Below are 16945 nucleotides of genomic sequence, written 5' to 3' on the forward strand. Positions count from 1 at the left end.
TAATATGTCAACAATATTATAATATACTTAAGTACTGTCATGTATAAAATTTTATTGTTAAGTACATCTTGTTCTATTTTATTCAATTTATTGTAATGGGTTTTAAATGCCTGAAATAAATGACATATTATATTATTATTATATAATATTCATTACTTGATGTGTTAATAAGCTCTACCAACGTCGTGAACTGACATAAGACATCTCAATTAATTGACACCCATTTACACAAATTATTTTGCCCCAAACTAGGCATAGCTTGTACTATGGGTACAAGATAACGATATATTTAAAACAATGTACTTACTTAAACATACATAAATATATATAAACATCCATGACTCGGAAACAAACATCCATATTCATCATATAAATGATTGCACCTACCGGGATTCGAGGCCGGGACCTCTAGCTTAGTAGTCAGGGTCACTAACCATTCGGCAGTCACTATTCATAATTATAACATTTAACACTCGCGTTAATCAAAGTAAATACTAATAACATTTATTTAACTACTTGCGGTGTAATTAATGTTATTTTATATAATTACCACTATAATTAGTAGAGACTGGATTATATGCAAATGCATATTGCATATGCTTTTGCATATTTAGTACCTTTTCAGAGGTAGTTACATATTTTAGAAAAAAAAAATATTATGCATATATATTTACGTTCGATCTCGCTCATCGTTCGATGCTTTTCATAGTACGCCCAAACATTGCACTCAAATTTAAATTCTGCCCAGTAACCTCAGTAGACGTAGAACGCTACTTTTCCGCTTACAAAAATTTATTAAGCGGTCATAGACACAATTTGTCGACACAACATTTAAAACAAATAAAATTTTTTTTAAATATGATATACATATTGATGCATAATTTAGCTATTTTACTTGCATATTTGCATGCATATCAGCATATAATCCGGTCTCTAATAATTAGACAATAATTATAATAGCATATAATATTCAGATCTTAAGTTAACTTGATTCGTGTAAGTTAGTTGACAGTGCAGCAGTGGCAGCTAACAGTTGGTAGCATTGTCACGGTGGACGCTCTTGCCCTATATAACCCGAGCGCTTAGTTTAAGTGAACATTACTTATTGTAAGGAGAAATGCTGTCCAAATTGTGAGTCAGTTTTTATAATAATTATTATAAGTGGAAACTATAAAATACTGATATTTAAATTTTAAGTGCGTTTTAATTACCAAGCCCTTCTACATATTATATTAGAGCACAATGAAGGCTTGCTATAGTATAGTAGATTATATAGAGGATAATGTTTCCGGGGTTCTTGTCTGATTCTGCGCAGGTTCAAATTGTATAATATTACTAGCTGACCCAGGAAACGTTGTATTGCCGATATTAAAATCGCGATACAAAAGTAACTGTTGATCGTAGATGGGTGAAAATTTGAAGTTGTATTTTTAATACTGACTCATAATCAAACAAATTTACAAAAAAAATCGTGTGGACCACCCTTAACATTTAGGGGGATGAAAAATAGATGTCTGATTCTCAAACCATATGCACTCAAAATTTCATGAGAATCGGTCCATGACACGAGATTTATATATTAGATATTAAATGGGCTATGTTAATGTGATTTAAAATATGGGCTGAGAGTTTCATATCAGTTCTTTTCCCCATGTCAAAGCCTCTTTACGAGCTGATTCATGCATGCTTCATGCAAGCAATATGCTTCATGACGTTTACCAAGTGTTGTTGCAATGTGTTATGTCATTGTCACTCCCTATGTTAAATAAATATATTTCTATTCTATTTCGATTCTACCTACTATTGTGGTGAAATTTGGAACTTCATAGAATGCTGCACAGTGCTCCTGGTGGTTTTTATTTGAAACTAAAATTAAACTTAAAGGCCGGCACGCATCTCCTAACCCCTGGTGTTGCGACGTTCATGGAGGGTGCCTCCCCACTTTCCATCACGAGCCTCTTGCCCGTTTTCCACCTCTTAAATAAAATGAAAAATATAAATATTCATAAGATTAATTTATTGTAGAATTCACGTTTTGGGATTATTGCAGTTAATTTCAAAGAAGCTAGCAAATTTTTTGAAGTGAAAACTTCTTTAGCCGCGTTGGGCACTTTTTGGTAGGGGAAATGTTATGGGTTCGCGTCACCGACATGCTCATGAGTGGCGCACGCGATAAATAAATAATTAAAAACATGTTTTGTATGGGTGAGAGGTGAAACCTTGTAAGTTCGCGTCACCGAAATGCTTATAGCAGTGTATCTGTAGATATACAGCTGACGTATTGTGCAACATTAGTGCTGTGTATATCTTATATATGAAATTGAATGGATTTAATGAAAAGCTCAATGTGTATATACTGTGCATTGTTGAAATATTGTTTTTATTTGATTAATATATTGTTGGAAATTTTAAAAATAAACTGAAATACATAATTTTATTGTTTTTAAAAATGGTGAATGAAATTTTAATACTAAAACTTCTAAGTCTTCTATCGGCAGTCTCTACAACTGCCAATTTTTTTTTATGAATTTTCTTTTTTCTTTAGTATACTTTCAATTTCTTTTAATGTGTTTTTACTTTAATCAGATATCGCTGTACGAAGAAGTAGCCCGCCTCTTAGAACACGGCCATCAATGGGAGTTGGCCGTGGAAGTAGTCAAGGAGCTCGTGTCAGTTCAGCAGCTCCAGTACTCAGCGCTTGCTCAGCTACACGATCTCCTGGCCGCTCTGTACCGCGCTAGTCTGAAGGAGACTAGACTGCCTACCTCTTACTTCAGGGTGAGGTATCTTGGCAAAGGATTCCCACCCCATCTGTTGAATGCCAAGGTTAGTATGTCACTTTCATTAGCCCTTGGATTAAATTATAATTATTAGCTTAATTAATAATATGACGGGGCCCGACCGGTCATATGGTGCTCCTCACAGGATCCTTGAGGCTGTCCATTGTTGTGGGCGTTTAAAAAGACAGTAAGTAACACAGTCTCACAAACACACGGTATAATCAGCAACAAACATTAGATTCGAAAAAGTAGAAACACTTCACAATGAACACAGCAATTACGACACAACCGCCTCGCTCGAAAGTTCTTCCCTGACTACAAGCTCAGTGCTCACCCGGCGCCTGCTCTCGCCCGCACTTGCACCACACGCTGATTACAACCGTCATCGTACTCGTTTCTTCTGCTCGACGTTCTTGACTACAACAAATATATATAATTTTAAAATAACATCCCTATGTGTATGTAAGTTTGATTGAGACAAATAGTCTCATTGCATAGTCTGGACTAGCCAGCCGTTAGCCCTTACTTATTGAAGCGTCATGTACCTTATGAGTGGTAGTTAAGGGAGAGAACAACTTACATGTAGTAATAATAGTAATGTAACAACTTTGCTTTTATTTATATTTCAAAAATGCCACTGTACACATTAGTTCGATTTAATTGAGATTAGGCAGTTCTTTGTGGATCTAAATAAAACAATGAATGATTTTAAGGTTTTAATATTTAGCAGTAGAATGATATCAATAACGAGGACTCAAGGACTTATTGTAACTACAGATAACGTGCAAGTTGAATGCAGAGTTCAGGAATGCGATAGTGTTGTGACGTAATTATAATTGATAACTATGAGTGTGTCGATAAATTTAAACAATGCTTTAAGTTTACCACTTTACTTTAGTTTAAAAAAAATCTTTATTATTTTTCATCATGTTAAACTAAATCAAATTTTTTTGTACTGCCTTTCTTCAACACACAATATGTCTAAAAAATTTGTCGCCATTTCCTTTCATTTGCTTGGCTATGATCGATCGTTTCTTTTGGAACGGAACCTGATGAACTCGGATCAGTCATTAATGAAATCAAAAAAAAAAATAACACGTGATCGCAACTTTAGTATAAACGCGATAACACGGTAAGGATGGCACAACACTACACTGCAGGCGTGCGGTAAGCGGGGGGAGATGTTTCCGCTCTTTACCTCAGGCACCGACTGCAGTCAACTGGCGCGATATCTGTAATTTAATTATTAATGACTTGTTATTGTATAGAAGTAGTGTTACAATCAGTATGTGTAGAATATCGTGTGACCTGTGTGTAGGGGTTCGTGTACCGCGGCAACGAGTGTGACATGTTGCACAACTTCAAGGAGCGCATGTTGGACGAGTGGCCTGAGGCTGAAGTGCTGCTCAAGTTGGATGAGCCGGGCGAGGACATCACGGAGTCCGACGGACAGTGTATCCTTTTATATCAATACTTGCCACTCGCCCTGAGTTATGACAATAAAGGTGAATGCACAGTTCTTTTTCTTATACAGAATTCTTAAATTCGTTTCGTTCCAATTGTTTGGCTCGGATAAGTGTGCGTTCACCTTAAGGGCTATATTTCACCGACGCACCACTGTGGTGCGACCAGTCGCCGCTACCAACAAAATGTATACAGCTCTATAGAAAATTACTCACCTGGTGTCCGTTTGGTGAATTGTTAGAAAAAGGTGCCGTTGTGGTACCCATAATCTAGCCGGTATCCTGTGCAAAGAAGCCTCCCTCTGGTAAGAAGCCTCTGGTAAATGCCCTAAGTCACGCCTTATTGACACCCTTTGGCCTGTATAAAATTGGGTGTATTAAAAAAGAAGGAGAGAAATGTGAAATTACTAGCTTCCTTAGAGTTTTTTTTACTAACAATGTTACTTTGTTAGCTAACTTTTTTTACATGATACAAAAACATTTTTTATGATGTGACGAGGAAAGTCAATATAAATATAGCTTGTTTTATTAACCTTTTGAAGTATTTATTAGAACGATATTATGCTGTAAATCCTATGCTAGATACTTATTATTTTTGGATCAATATTAAAAGTGAAATACCGTACATAGAGTTTACTAGCGCAACTTTTAAACGTTAAATCCGATAGCGATTATACATACAATGGGCGGTTGTTTCTTTAGGATTTAGATAACTTATAATGCTCTGATACATTAGTTTTATGTATCATAAGACCATTTAAACTTAAAACTTAATAAATAGTGATTGAGGTGGAACTACCGGATATACCCACTCAATCTGCCATACACAGATAGGTTCTAGGAACAATCTAGAAACAGAGAGTTGGCTAGGAATATTGGCAAACCCCTCTGGTGGGCGGCTTTCAACTAATACCATAGTCAATGATAAAACAAACCTTTGAATTAAAAAATAAGTTAAGAATAAAACATCCGACTTCCAAAAAACCATAGGTTCTAAAAAATATAATATACACTACAAAGTAAAAAAAAAAAATTGCGTATTCTCCTTCATTGTTTGTCGGTATTATCATAGTTATTTTTGGAATCGTCCTCCCGCCGCGAGCCCGCTCTCGCCTGCCGCCTTGACACATCACGCGTGCGACCCAAGCACATCTCACATATAACTATGTATGTATTTACAAAACTACCTTGACTATTGAGAAATGGGCCCACACGGGAAGCACCAGCTTTCAAATAATAAAAAATCATCAAAATTGGTTCACACAGTCTAAAATTCTGGTAACAAAATTAAAAAAATACAGTCCAATTGAGAAACCCTCCTTTTTTTGAAGTCGGTGAAAAATGTTTTAATCTGCTAAAGCTATATTAAGTATGTTTATATAAGTACCTTAGCGCGATACAGACCTACAAATAAACGCGGTGACGCCGCTGATGGCCGATAAGTTCACACACCTGCTCGAGAAGCAGGTCGATGACCGCATCGTGCAGTACTACGAGCATAACAACGTGAACAAGTTTATGTATTCGCGCCCCGTACACCGGACTGGTGAGTATTATACGTAGGTCACACTAAAAGTTTTACGTAACTTAAAAAAACAACATGTTATAAAGAATATGTTATGTTTTTAAAGTGATAACCCTCACTTCTAGGATTAATATACAAATAAAATTTGAAAAGCAAAATTTTATGAACGATGCGGGCTTCGAACCCACGACCTCCGGCGTTCCGTGCCGGTGCTCTCACCAACTGAGCTAACCGTTCGATTACCGCCTCGTTATCGTTATTTTTCAAACATGTTATAACCAAAATATTATGTTTATTGCTTTTCTAAATACTCTCCGTTACATTTTTTCATGCGATCCAGCCATTTTTTAAAACAGGAGGACCAAGGTATGTTTTCTACGTGCTGATTGATTGAAATGATCCAACGACAACAAAGTTTCCGAACTTTCCGATTCTTCGTGTAAAATTTTCTGAATTTCGCTCATACCATTCCCCAATAGTCCTCGAATTGTCTCATAGGTAATCCGCGGGTTTTCTTCAATTAGCCGCTTAGCAGTAGCCACATTATTTATGGCAGTTGGAGGCCGCCCTTCACGAAATAAGTCATGTAAAGAAACTCAACCTCTCTCAAATTCAGCAAACCATCGCGTCACGATACTCAAGCAAGGTGCTTCTCTCCCAAAAGCATTTTGAAGACGAAGAGACAGTCTTGCGGAGAGAGAGAACTTTTAAAATCATAAAAAAATCATCGCTCTAGAATCTTTTCGACTTAATTCCATTTTCGTTGCGTACGTAGAACTTGATTGATTTCCGGCCAATTGTTTTTTTTATTACTATGAAGGTTGCAACGTTTCAAAAAATATAACTTTCGAAATTCAAATAGTTCGTTTAGCTTGAAGTGCAAAACTTTTAGTGTGCCTCGTGTACTCCCCCCTCCAGACGGTAACTAATTATCATTCGCATTACAATGAAATTTGGAAAAACATCATTATGCCGGAAGACGTCCACTGCTGGTCAAATGGATCCCCTAAAGATCGTGTTCCGAATAGCTGTTTAAACTAATTCCTGCTGCCGAATTCGACCTTCATCATATCATCCCCACCATCTGAATGTGTGGCGGTCCTCCACAGTCCGGTTAATTCGTACATACGTTTAGCTAGACCGTGACAGCTTTTAGAGTTAACCTGTATTTTGAGCAATGCACGCACACTAATACAAAGTGTCATAGAAATCGCGAGTGTAAGACGTAGCTTGTCATACACACTAAAGTAATAAACCTGGCCTGTTTTTATCGATTGTCTAACAGCAAGAAACTTTATCTAGAAGTATAAGTTATCAATTATTATACTTTATGTTACTTAATATAAAATAAATCAACTGTTATTTCTAATTCTTTTATTTGATAGAAGACGTGTTGAATGGTTCGAGCGACGATCTTTCGGCTGTGAACGAATTCGCGACGAGGTGGCTGGAAAGAACGGAGATAGAAATAAGCGACACCTTGCCTGGTATGATTTTCACTTTACTTTAAACATAAAAAAATATAGTTCCAATAACTAAAAATATATATAACGATGGGTGTAAAGTAGAAAATATATTTTAAATATTATTTAGTGTGTGTTCAATAGATAAATAATAGTTTTTGTTTAGTTTTAAATTTTAATAAATTAGGTTGGTTTATGATAAATAAAAAATAAAATCTTTATTAAAATTTATTGAAGTAACTTTGCGGAAATCTATAATTATACAAATGATTTGAGTTTTCTTTAGTGTTAATTCCGCCAATATTTGTCTCGTGCCAGATTTTGGCGAGACAACACGTCCTGAGGATGCCTCGTGTAGAGGCGAAACACGTGTCGAATTGTTTAAAGACAAATATTGGCAGAAACTGGGTTGTCTGTGTAAAAAAAAAACTTAAAGAAATTGTCAAACAGACAGTGAACCGAAAGAGTGGTGAAGTGTTTTCATTTTGTTATGTATAGTATCATTTGAATATAGTCTCATTACAAAAGGGACAAGACGAGCAGGACGTTCAGCTGATGGTTATTGATACGCCCTGCCCATTACAATGCAGTGCCGCTCAGGATTCTTGAAACCCCTAAAAATTAAGAGCGGCACTACAACTGCGCTCGTCACCTTGAGACAAGATTTAAGTCTCATTTGCACAGTAATTTCACTAGCTACGGCGCCCTTCAGACCGAAACACAGTAATGCTTACACATTACTGCTTCACGGCAGAAATGGGCGTCGTTGTGGTACCCATAACCTAGCCGGCATCCTGTGCAAAGGAGCCTCCCACTGGTAAATAGTAATTGTGTAGTGTCCCGCAACGCTTCTCTTTCGGTTTGCTCTGCCTAATTTGTCGTTTGTCGTCTCCGCTTCGGTTCGTATTTATGTTTGACAATAGCTTAATTCGTAACGCAACGTGTCGAGGTTGGCTCGTTCGCGGAATATAGGGCTTAGATAAGGATGGTCAAAAGTTTATGAAAACGCAATGTTTTTATTTTAAATAATCAATTAAACCATTATTTCACTAGAGTATAAAAATCTTATCAAAAACGCATAAATTAACAGAATGTATGACCACTGGCGGACAGACGTCCTTGCATCAGAAACGTACTATAATTAAAAAAATTCAAATAAATTTTTTAAAAGATAACATTTTTTGTAACCTCCAATATCAGAAATAACTTTCAGGAAAAAAATATTCCAGGTATTCTACGCTGGTTCCCGGTCATATCGTCACGAACATACTGGGTGTGTCCGCTTGAGGTCGCCATAGAGACCATGACCAACAGTAACAGACAGCTGAAGCGACTGATCATGGACAGCAAGTCTCCCCCAGTGCCTCTTCATCCACTAACAATGAGGTTACAAGGTAAACGATTATTCTCAACAAGAAAGAGTACACGTGTGTGTGTGTAGACGCGGAAGCAATCCAGTGGGAGGCTCCTTGGCACAGGAAGCCGGCTAGATTATGGGTACCACAACGGCGCCTATTTCTGCCGTGAAGAATTAATGTGTAAACATTACTGTTTATCAGTCTGAGGGGCGCCGTAGCTAGTGAAATTACTGGGCAAATGAGACTAAACACCTTATGTCTCAAGGTGACGAGCGCAATTGTAGTGTCCCTCAGAATTTTTCAAGAATCCTGAGCGGCACTGCATTGTAATGGGGCGTATCATAATTGATAATCCATGATGGAAATCCATCAGCTGAACGTCCTACTCGTCTCGTCCCTTATTTTCATTAAAAAATATCCAATTTAATGTGATTCTTATTATTATTATTAGCTGACCCAGCAAACTTTGTATTGCTATATAAAGTAATTAACAAAATAATTTTAGGGTATAAAAAATTCTCACCGACTTAACCGATTCTCAGTTCTACCCGATATATCGTACTACAATTATTGTATTCGATTGCCATCTTGCAACCATATAGCGGATTTGTGGATGGTACAGAATAATATAAAAATCGCGATACAACAATAGTTGTAGATCGTAGAAGGGCGAAAATTTGAATGTATTTTTCAATGCCGAATCATAATAAACATATTTTTTTTTAAATATAAAACTGGTCAAATAGGCAAGAGGCTCACGGGATGGGGAGAGGTGAGGCAACCGCCCATGGACATCCGCAACAACAGGTGTGTCAAGAAATGCGTTGCTGGCCTTTAAGATTTTTTCAGGGTTGGGTTAATCATTTAAGGGTATGAAAAATAGATTTTGGCCGATTTTCAGACGTACCCGATATGCACACAAAATTTCATACAAATCGGTGCAGTCGTTTCGGAGGAGTTTGGTAACAAACATCAACAACAAACAAGCTAGAGGTCCCGGGTTCGAATCCCGGTAGGTGCAAGCATTTATATGATGAATATGGATGTTTGTTTCCGAGTCATGGATGTTTAAATGTATTTATGTATGTTTATATTAATTTATGTATGTTTAAGTAAGTATATTGTATTAAATATATCATTGTCATATCATTGTAACCCATAACACAGGCTATATATGCTTAACTTTGGGCAAGATAATTTGAGTAAAAAGTGTGTTAATATTATTATTATAAACATCGGGATACGAGTTTTATATATTAGATGAAATTACCATTAATGATTACTACCTATGTATCACCTATACCAGTCCTAACGTCGTCAGAAGAGGTAAAGAGACACGATAGAAAGAGATACAACTTCTAGGTGAAAAAAAAGTATTGTATGGCCGCAAGAGCCTATTTCTTTAATTAATTTTGCGAAGTGCGCCTTCTGTACTTGAACTATTGGTTTCAAAGTATTGCGGTATCATTGGCGAATGAAGCGGCAGTTACTTTAATACCCTTAGTTAGTGGAAGGTCATTGGTATACAACATAGGTCCAAATACAAACCCTTGTGGCAGTCTAGCTTTAATAATAGCTGACATTGCTTCACACTCTTTGATGTAGAATATTCGGTTAGTGAGATATAAATTTAGGATGTTGTAGTAGGAATGTGGTATGTTCTGTTTTATTTTGGAAAGGTAACCCATATGTAATGGATGCTGGATATCGAAGAATATCGCTAAGCAGTTATTTTTTATATATTATTACACGTGATATCACTGCTGTACAATTCCAAGGCGTTCCCTAATCCCTAAATAGGGGATGTGGTATTCCGTTTGACTGAGCTGGGCATTATCCTGTCAAGAGCAAATTTCTCGGATTGTTTAGAAGGGTTAGGTTGTAGATCAGTTTACTAAAGGGGCTATCTAAAGTTTTCTCATTCGCAAGTATGCCTATCATGTGTTCTGATGATCTCCGATACTTTCAATTGTAGTGTTGTCTTTTATTTTATGGAATAGGAGGACAAATAAGCGTACGGGTCACCTGGTGTTAAGTGATCGCCGCCCACAATCTCTTGCAACACCAGAGGAATCACAAGAGCGGCCGGCCTTTAAGGAAGGTGTACGCGCTTTTTTTGAAGGTACCCATGTCGTATCGTCACTGAAACACCGCACAAGGTAGCTCATTCCACAGCTTTGTAGTACGTGGAAGAAAGCTCCTTGAAAACCGCACTGTGGAGGACCGCCACACACACAGATGGTGGGGATGATATCCTAATTTGTGGCGTGTCGTGTGAGGGTGGAGGTCAGTAAGAATTTAAAAAAAATGTGTGTGCGTACTTTATTTATGTTATACTTCTTTGGCCTAACAAAGCAAAAATCCTTAAAATTACTTATTCGTCGTGCTATTCTACGTTTGTAGAAAGAACAATATTGTAAAAATCTTGCAACGATGGCTTTGACAATTAAGTATGAAATAACGAATACGGCTGTACGGTCTTGAATCCTTTGCCTATCCTAATAATGGACGAAGAAACAAAAAAAAATAACGAATGTAGCAAATGTCAGAAAATTTTAGGAACCAACTTCACCCTGTTTTGTGTTACAGTGATGATGATCCAATAGATGGGCCATGTAGCGCTGCTGTTTAAAATTGTTATTGTTATAAAATTGTCCATTTTCCTCAGGAATATTGGATTCTCCAGTTCAGGGTGGTCTAGTGAACTACGAGCGGGCGTTCCTTAGTACGACATACGAAGTTCGTCACCCTGAGCATGGACCACTGTTACAACAGCTCAGAGAGCTAATAGTGGAGCAAGTGCCTTTGCTCAAATGCGGTAAGTGAACATGTTATCATCATTATCATCAGCCGGAAGACGTCCACTGCTGGACAAATTCCTCCCCCAAAGATTTCCACAACAATCGGTGATGCGCTGCCCTCATCCAACGTATTCTGGCGATCTTGACCAGATCGTCGGTCCATCGTGTGGGAGGCCTTCCAACACAGCGTCTTCCGGTACGTGGTCGCCATTTGAGGACTTTACTGCCCCAACTGCCACTTCAATTTCGCAATCATTTGGACTATGTTAAATATGTTATACAAGATCATAAATACATAAGAGTGTATGCACGTTGCATGCTCACAAATGACTCGCTTGTTCAAAAGAAATAAATTACCTATATAAGTGTTTTAGGTTTATCAAAAATAATCATCTGACCTAGCAAACGTTGTATTGCCATATAAAGTAATAAAAACACAATAATTAAAATTTAAATATAATAATCAATTAAAAATATGTCTGTCAGGTCTGGAGGTGCACGCGTCTCGCGATCCTCAAAAGGATATGCACGCGCATCTCGTGACGTGCTTCAGAAGAATGCAACAACATGTGCAACAGAGATACGGACTTAGGGTGAGTGCGGAAAATATCTAGTGTTGCTAATCACAAATGCTTAGTAGCTGTACAACATAATTATGCTTATGACAATAAGGGATGAGACGAGCAGCACGTTCAGGTAATGCCCTGTCCATTACAATGCAGTGCCGATCAGGATTCTTTGAAAAAAATCTGAGCGACACTACATTTGCGGTACCTTGAGATGTAAGATGCTAAGTCTCATTATCGAGTAATTTCGTTAACTACTCTATTTCAGACCGAAACAAAATAATGCTTACACATTACTGCTTCACGGCATAAAAAGTCTCCGTTGTGGCCATAATCTAGCCGGCATTCTGTGCAAAGGTGCATTCCACTGGTAGATGCACTTAGTCGCTTTTAACGACACCCCTGGGCCTGGGAATAGGGAAGCTCTTTTTATGCCCCGGGGAAGAGCAGGCCAAAAATGGGTAATAAATATAATAACGCACTCTAATTATAATAATTATAGTCACTATTTTGGGCAAATGATGTCGCTGACCATCAGGGTAATAATAAGGGGTATTAAAACACGAATGTGGGTTTAAGTAGGTGATAATAGTATCACATGAGTGTTTTAATACCAAATTATCAACAGTTGCATACAAGTTGCTTTATCTACACCCATAATATGAATCCTTTAAAATATTCTGAAACAGCTTACTGCTAACATTAAAATAGCCAGTCAACGTAGTAACCTAATATTATCCATTATTGATTATATACAAATAAACTAAGTGTTAATGAAAGAATTATTTATTTTAGTAGTGATTTACATTTTGTATATTGCAATTATTAAAATTCACTTGAATATTATGTTCTTTTGCAGCGTTTAAAATATCCGGTGTGCTGTCAAAACTTGAATCGCTCATTTTTTCAAGAAAAATGGCGGGGTTTCGAATAAACTACTTTTTTTTTTACGGCGCGACAAGTTCTGGTAGTGTAGAACGCGCGTAAACGAAAATGTTCTTTTTTTGAAATTCATACAGATACCACACATCGAGCATTAAGAATGTGGCTGTTTGTTGAAACTCTGCGCATGAAGGGATCGAAAAAAAAACCAAGGAGTTTTGTTTTGAAATTCAGTACAACATTACAACACTCGTTTGGATGATGTAATGGTTATTAGGACATTGGGTGTTTTAATGTTGGCAATAAGCTAACTGTTTCAGAATCTTTAAGAGAGGATTTAAAGCATGGGTGTAGCTAAACAAACTTTCACAATCAATAGTGATGGCCAAAGCGTCGCGGCGCTTGTGAATTTTATTTGATTATATCTTGCGACTTTTTCAAATGTACTACAGCTAACCTGAGTGTGACGACATTTGGTTTTCATACGATGAACGGCAACAATTCAACTTATTATCGTGATATTTCGCACACACTTTGTCAAGGTACAGGAAAAGAGTACATGTTGGCGCCATATTTCACTTGTAACTGTCAGTGTCAACGTCAGTTGTCAAGTTTTCGTTTCCACTCCCCGCTTCCCTATCCCTCCTTCCGCACCCCGTGCCCTCTACCCCTACCTTGCTCTCTCTCTCTAGTTCGTGGCTTGCACAGCGCTTTGCGACCCGCGTATTCTCTTAATTTTAATGGCGGACGCGCCACCTAACTAACCTCATCAGTGTCTAAGTGACCTAAACACCAAACACGAACTAAATGTAGAAGAACGGATTTATATAAAGGCCTATTGATTCCCCCCGGGGCTGCGGAGGAGTACCAGCATTTTACAGGGCAGTTCCCTCCGTCCCTGTATATCTTTCTTATATGCAATTAAATATTGAATATTTACGTTCAGACAAGCGATCTAAACGAGTCGGCCAGCGAGTCGTGGGAGGTGCAGCTACGTCGGTCGACCATCGGCGCTGCCAGCCCTGTATCCACCTCCTCCACCGGCACCTCGCTCTCCGCACGGAACAGCCAGGGAGACAGCGACCTGCGATCACTGCACACCAGCTCGAGGATATCTGACGTGTCAGCCAACGAGTAAGTTTTTGGAGTTATACTTCTTTACGCGCATTATGAAAAACGTAACACAAAAGTAATAGGTTGAAGTTGGTTCTTAAAATTTTCTGACGTTTGCGACATTCGTTTTTTTTTTTTGGTTTCTTCGTCCATTATTAGGACAGGAAAAGGGTTCAAGCCTATACAGCCGTATTCATTATTTAATAATTAATTGTCAAAGCATCTTTGCAAGATTTTCACAAAATTGTTCTTTCTAAATACGTAGAATAGAACGAGGAATAAATCATTTTAATGATTTTTGCTTCGTTTGGCCAAAGAAGTATAACTTCTTGCGAGCATACATAAGTACACGCAATCTTTTTGTACAAGGCAAATAGGCAAAAGGTTTAAGTGATGGGAATTCGTGAAGCAACCGCCCATGGTCATCCGGAACGCCCGGGATAAGAGATTCGTTGCCGGCCTTTATGGTTTTTAAGTCGTATCGCTTCGATAAACCATAGAAAATTATATAAATCAATAAAAATCTTTTATTGCAAATTGACAAATGGAATAATTCTATCAAATTAAAGTATTGTCACGGTCCTCGATAAGTTTACGAAGTTTGAACGAAATCTGGTGTGAAGATAATAAAAAGCGTGTAAAAAAGGGATTCATTTGGTTATAAATTATATGTTTCTTAATTTTCAGGTCTACGCCAAAATCCAAGTTCAAACTCAACTCGGCGATAAACTGGACGAGGTTTGTTCTCATTATTTTATAACATCATGTACCTCCAACTATAAATTTCGAAGTGACTTCATTTTTTTTTATGATTATAAGGGACGAGACGAGCAGGACGTTGAGCTGATGGTAATTGATACGCCCTGCCCATTACAATGCAGTGCCGCTCAGGATTCTTGAAAAACTCAAAAATTCTGAGCGGCACCACAATTGCGCTCGTCACCTTGAGACATAAGATGTTATGTCTCATTTGCCCAGTGATTTCACTAGATACGGCGCCCTTCAGACCGAAACACAGTAATGCTTACACATTACTGCTTCACGACAGAAATAGGCGCCGTTGTGGTACCCATAATCTAGCCGGCATCCTGTGCAAAGGAGCCTCCCACTTATAAATTGACTATCTTATATCGTTATTTAAATGATATAAATAAATATCTTAAGTGTTATTATGCTAAGAATGCACCTCCCACCTAACGCATGCCAAGAGTTTGGAAACGTGAAACTGCTGAAACCTATTTGACATGTGTTGCACCTCTACACGAGGTTGACTCGCCGAGCTCAAGAACGAGAGACTTCATCCACTTTCGTTCTAGCAGAATCAACACTTACGATATTTATTGATTACATTTAAATAACAATAAAATAAAAAAATAAATAAAATAAAGTTGAATTTTTTATTTATTTATTTAATAGGAAGCCCACGTTGTATACAATGTGTTACCTTATAGTATATTTACACATTAATTACTTATATTAATTAACATCGTATACCCCATTTACGGGCTAACTCGACATGCGATTTATTACTTAATTAAATTACAAGTACTTAAAAACATTATAAATATATGACAATTTCCTCGTTTACTTACACAAAAATATAAAAAACTTATTACTCTAAACATAAAAAAAAACTAAATTTTATATAAAGTAAATTTAAAATGCAGCAACTATTATTAAATACGAAAAAACGAAATATGTTAAAAAACATTATATTGCCAATCTGGACACATTATAATATATCAACATTTAAATAATAATAGTACTTAGTAATGTTCAATAATATTGTGTAAAAAATTTCACCTTTACGTTTATAAAAAAAAACTCCATAACTTAACAGCTGTTTAAGTTACTAAATGCTATAATTAAGATTGCGCTGATCCCACAGGCAAACCATCAAGATGGTTTTGTGGGACCATTACTTTTTTTTGTCATTGTAATGTCAAAGCTGTAATAAATAAATAAAACTATCCACAAATAACGCCTTCACCATAATAATTTCTATCAGATATAATGGTTAATAATCTATGAGGGGACTGAGTTAAGGACTGCTTACTTTTTCACGTGATTCCTACCGCCGAATTACCTTTTTTTATGGAATAGGAGGACAAACGACCGTACGGGTTACCTGTTGTTAAGTGATCCCCGCCGCCCACATTCTCTTGCAACACCGGAGGAATCACAAGAGCGTTGCCGGCCTTTAAGGAAGGTGTACGCGCTTTTATTGAAGGTACCCATGTCGTATCGTCCCGGAAACACCGCACAAGGAAGCTCATTCCACAGCTTTGTAGTACGAGGGAGAAAGCTCCTTGAAAACCGCACTGTGGAGATGGTGGGGATGATATCCTAACTTGTGGCGTGTCGTGCGAAGGTGAAATTCGCCGGCAGGAATCAGCTTAAACAGCTCTTCGGAACACTCCCCGTGATAAATGCGGTAGAAGACACACAATGAAGCGTCGTCTCTACGCAACGCCAAGTGATCCAACCGTTCACAGAGCACTGGGTCCCCGACAATTCGAGCTGCTCTGCGTTGCACGCGGTCAAATGCATATGGATACCTTTTGCAAGACACGCCCCACAAAAAAAGATATCATTCCTACTATCTGGATGTAAGGCGTTGCGCTACAGTGCAGCTTTCAAGAAATTTTCTTCCACATACCACCAGAATGTGGAATGATCTTCCTTGTGCGGTGTTGGCAGGACCGTACGATATGGGTACCTTCAAAAAAAAGCTTATATGATTACTCTTGTTTTCACTAGTAATCACTCCTATAAAAAAATATTATAGAACTAATCTGTATAGAATTTTAATTCGATCCACGTTTTATTTGAAATTATTTTTGTTTGGATAAAAGTATGTAAAAAAAATTTACATTTTATTTATTAAATTTTAGGAATAGCAGCAGTGGTACTCTCACTCCAAGACACAAGAAGAGAAGTAGAAAGGTATGTAAATGTTAATACACAAGGCTTGATAAAGATGATATGATATTA

At 37.4% G+C, this 16945-nt stretch overlaps 1 protein-coding gene across 3 annotated transcripts in view; it reads left to right on the top strand.

Moving 5' to 3' along the window:
• The window catches only part of LOC126977219 (dedicator of cytokinesis protein 1), a 91761-nt gene that overhangs the window by 63564 nt on the left and 11252 nt on the right, over positions 1-16945 (top strand). For all 3 annotated transcript variants that reach the window (XM_050825930.1, XM_050825929.1, XM_050825931.1), the window contains 10 exons: positions 2587-2826; positions 4099-4234; positions 5646-5789; positions 7154-7255; positions 8461-8625; positions 11258-11407; positions 11877-11983; positions 13785-13972; positions 14639-14689; positions 16846-16897. In XM_050825930.1, the coding sequence (XP_050681887.1) occupies positions 2587-2826; positions 4099-4234; positions 5646-5789; positions 7154-7255; positions 8461-8625; positions 11258-11407; positions 11877-11983; positions 13785-13972; positions 14639-14689; positions 16846-16897 (1335 nt within the window). The remainder of the gene's footprint in view (positions 1-2586; positions 2827-4098; positions 4235-5645; positions 5790-7153; positions 7256-8460; positions 8626-11257; positions 11408-11876; positions 11984-13784; positions 13973-14638; positions 14690-16845; positions 16898-16945) is intronic.

This window comes from Leptidea sinapis, chromosome 44 (genome assembly GCF_905404315.1).
Source record: "Leptidea sinapis chromosome 44, ilLepSina1.1, whole genome shotgun sequence".
Taxonomy (NCBI): domain Eukaryota; kingdom Metazoa; phylum Arthropoda; class Insecta; order Lepidoptera; family Pieridae; genus Leptidea; species Leptidea sinapis.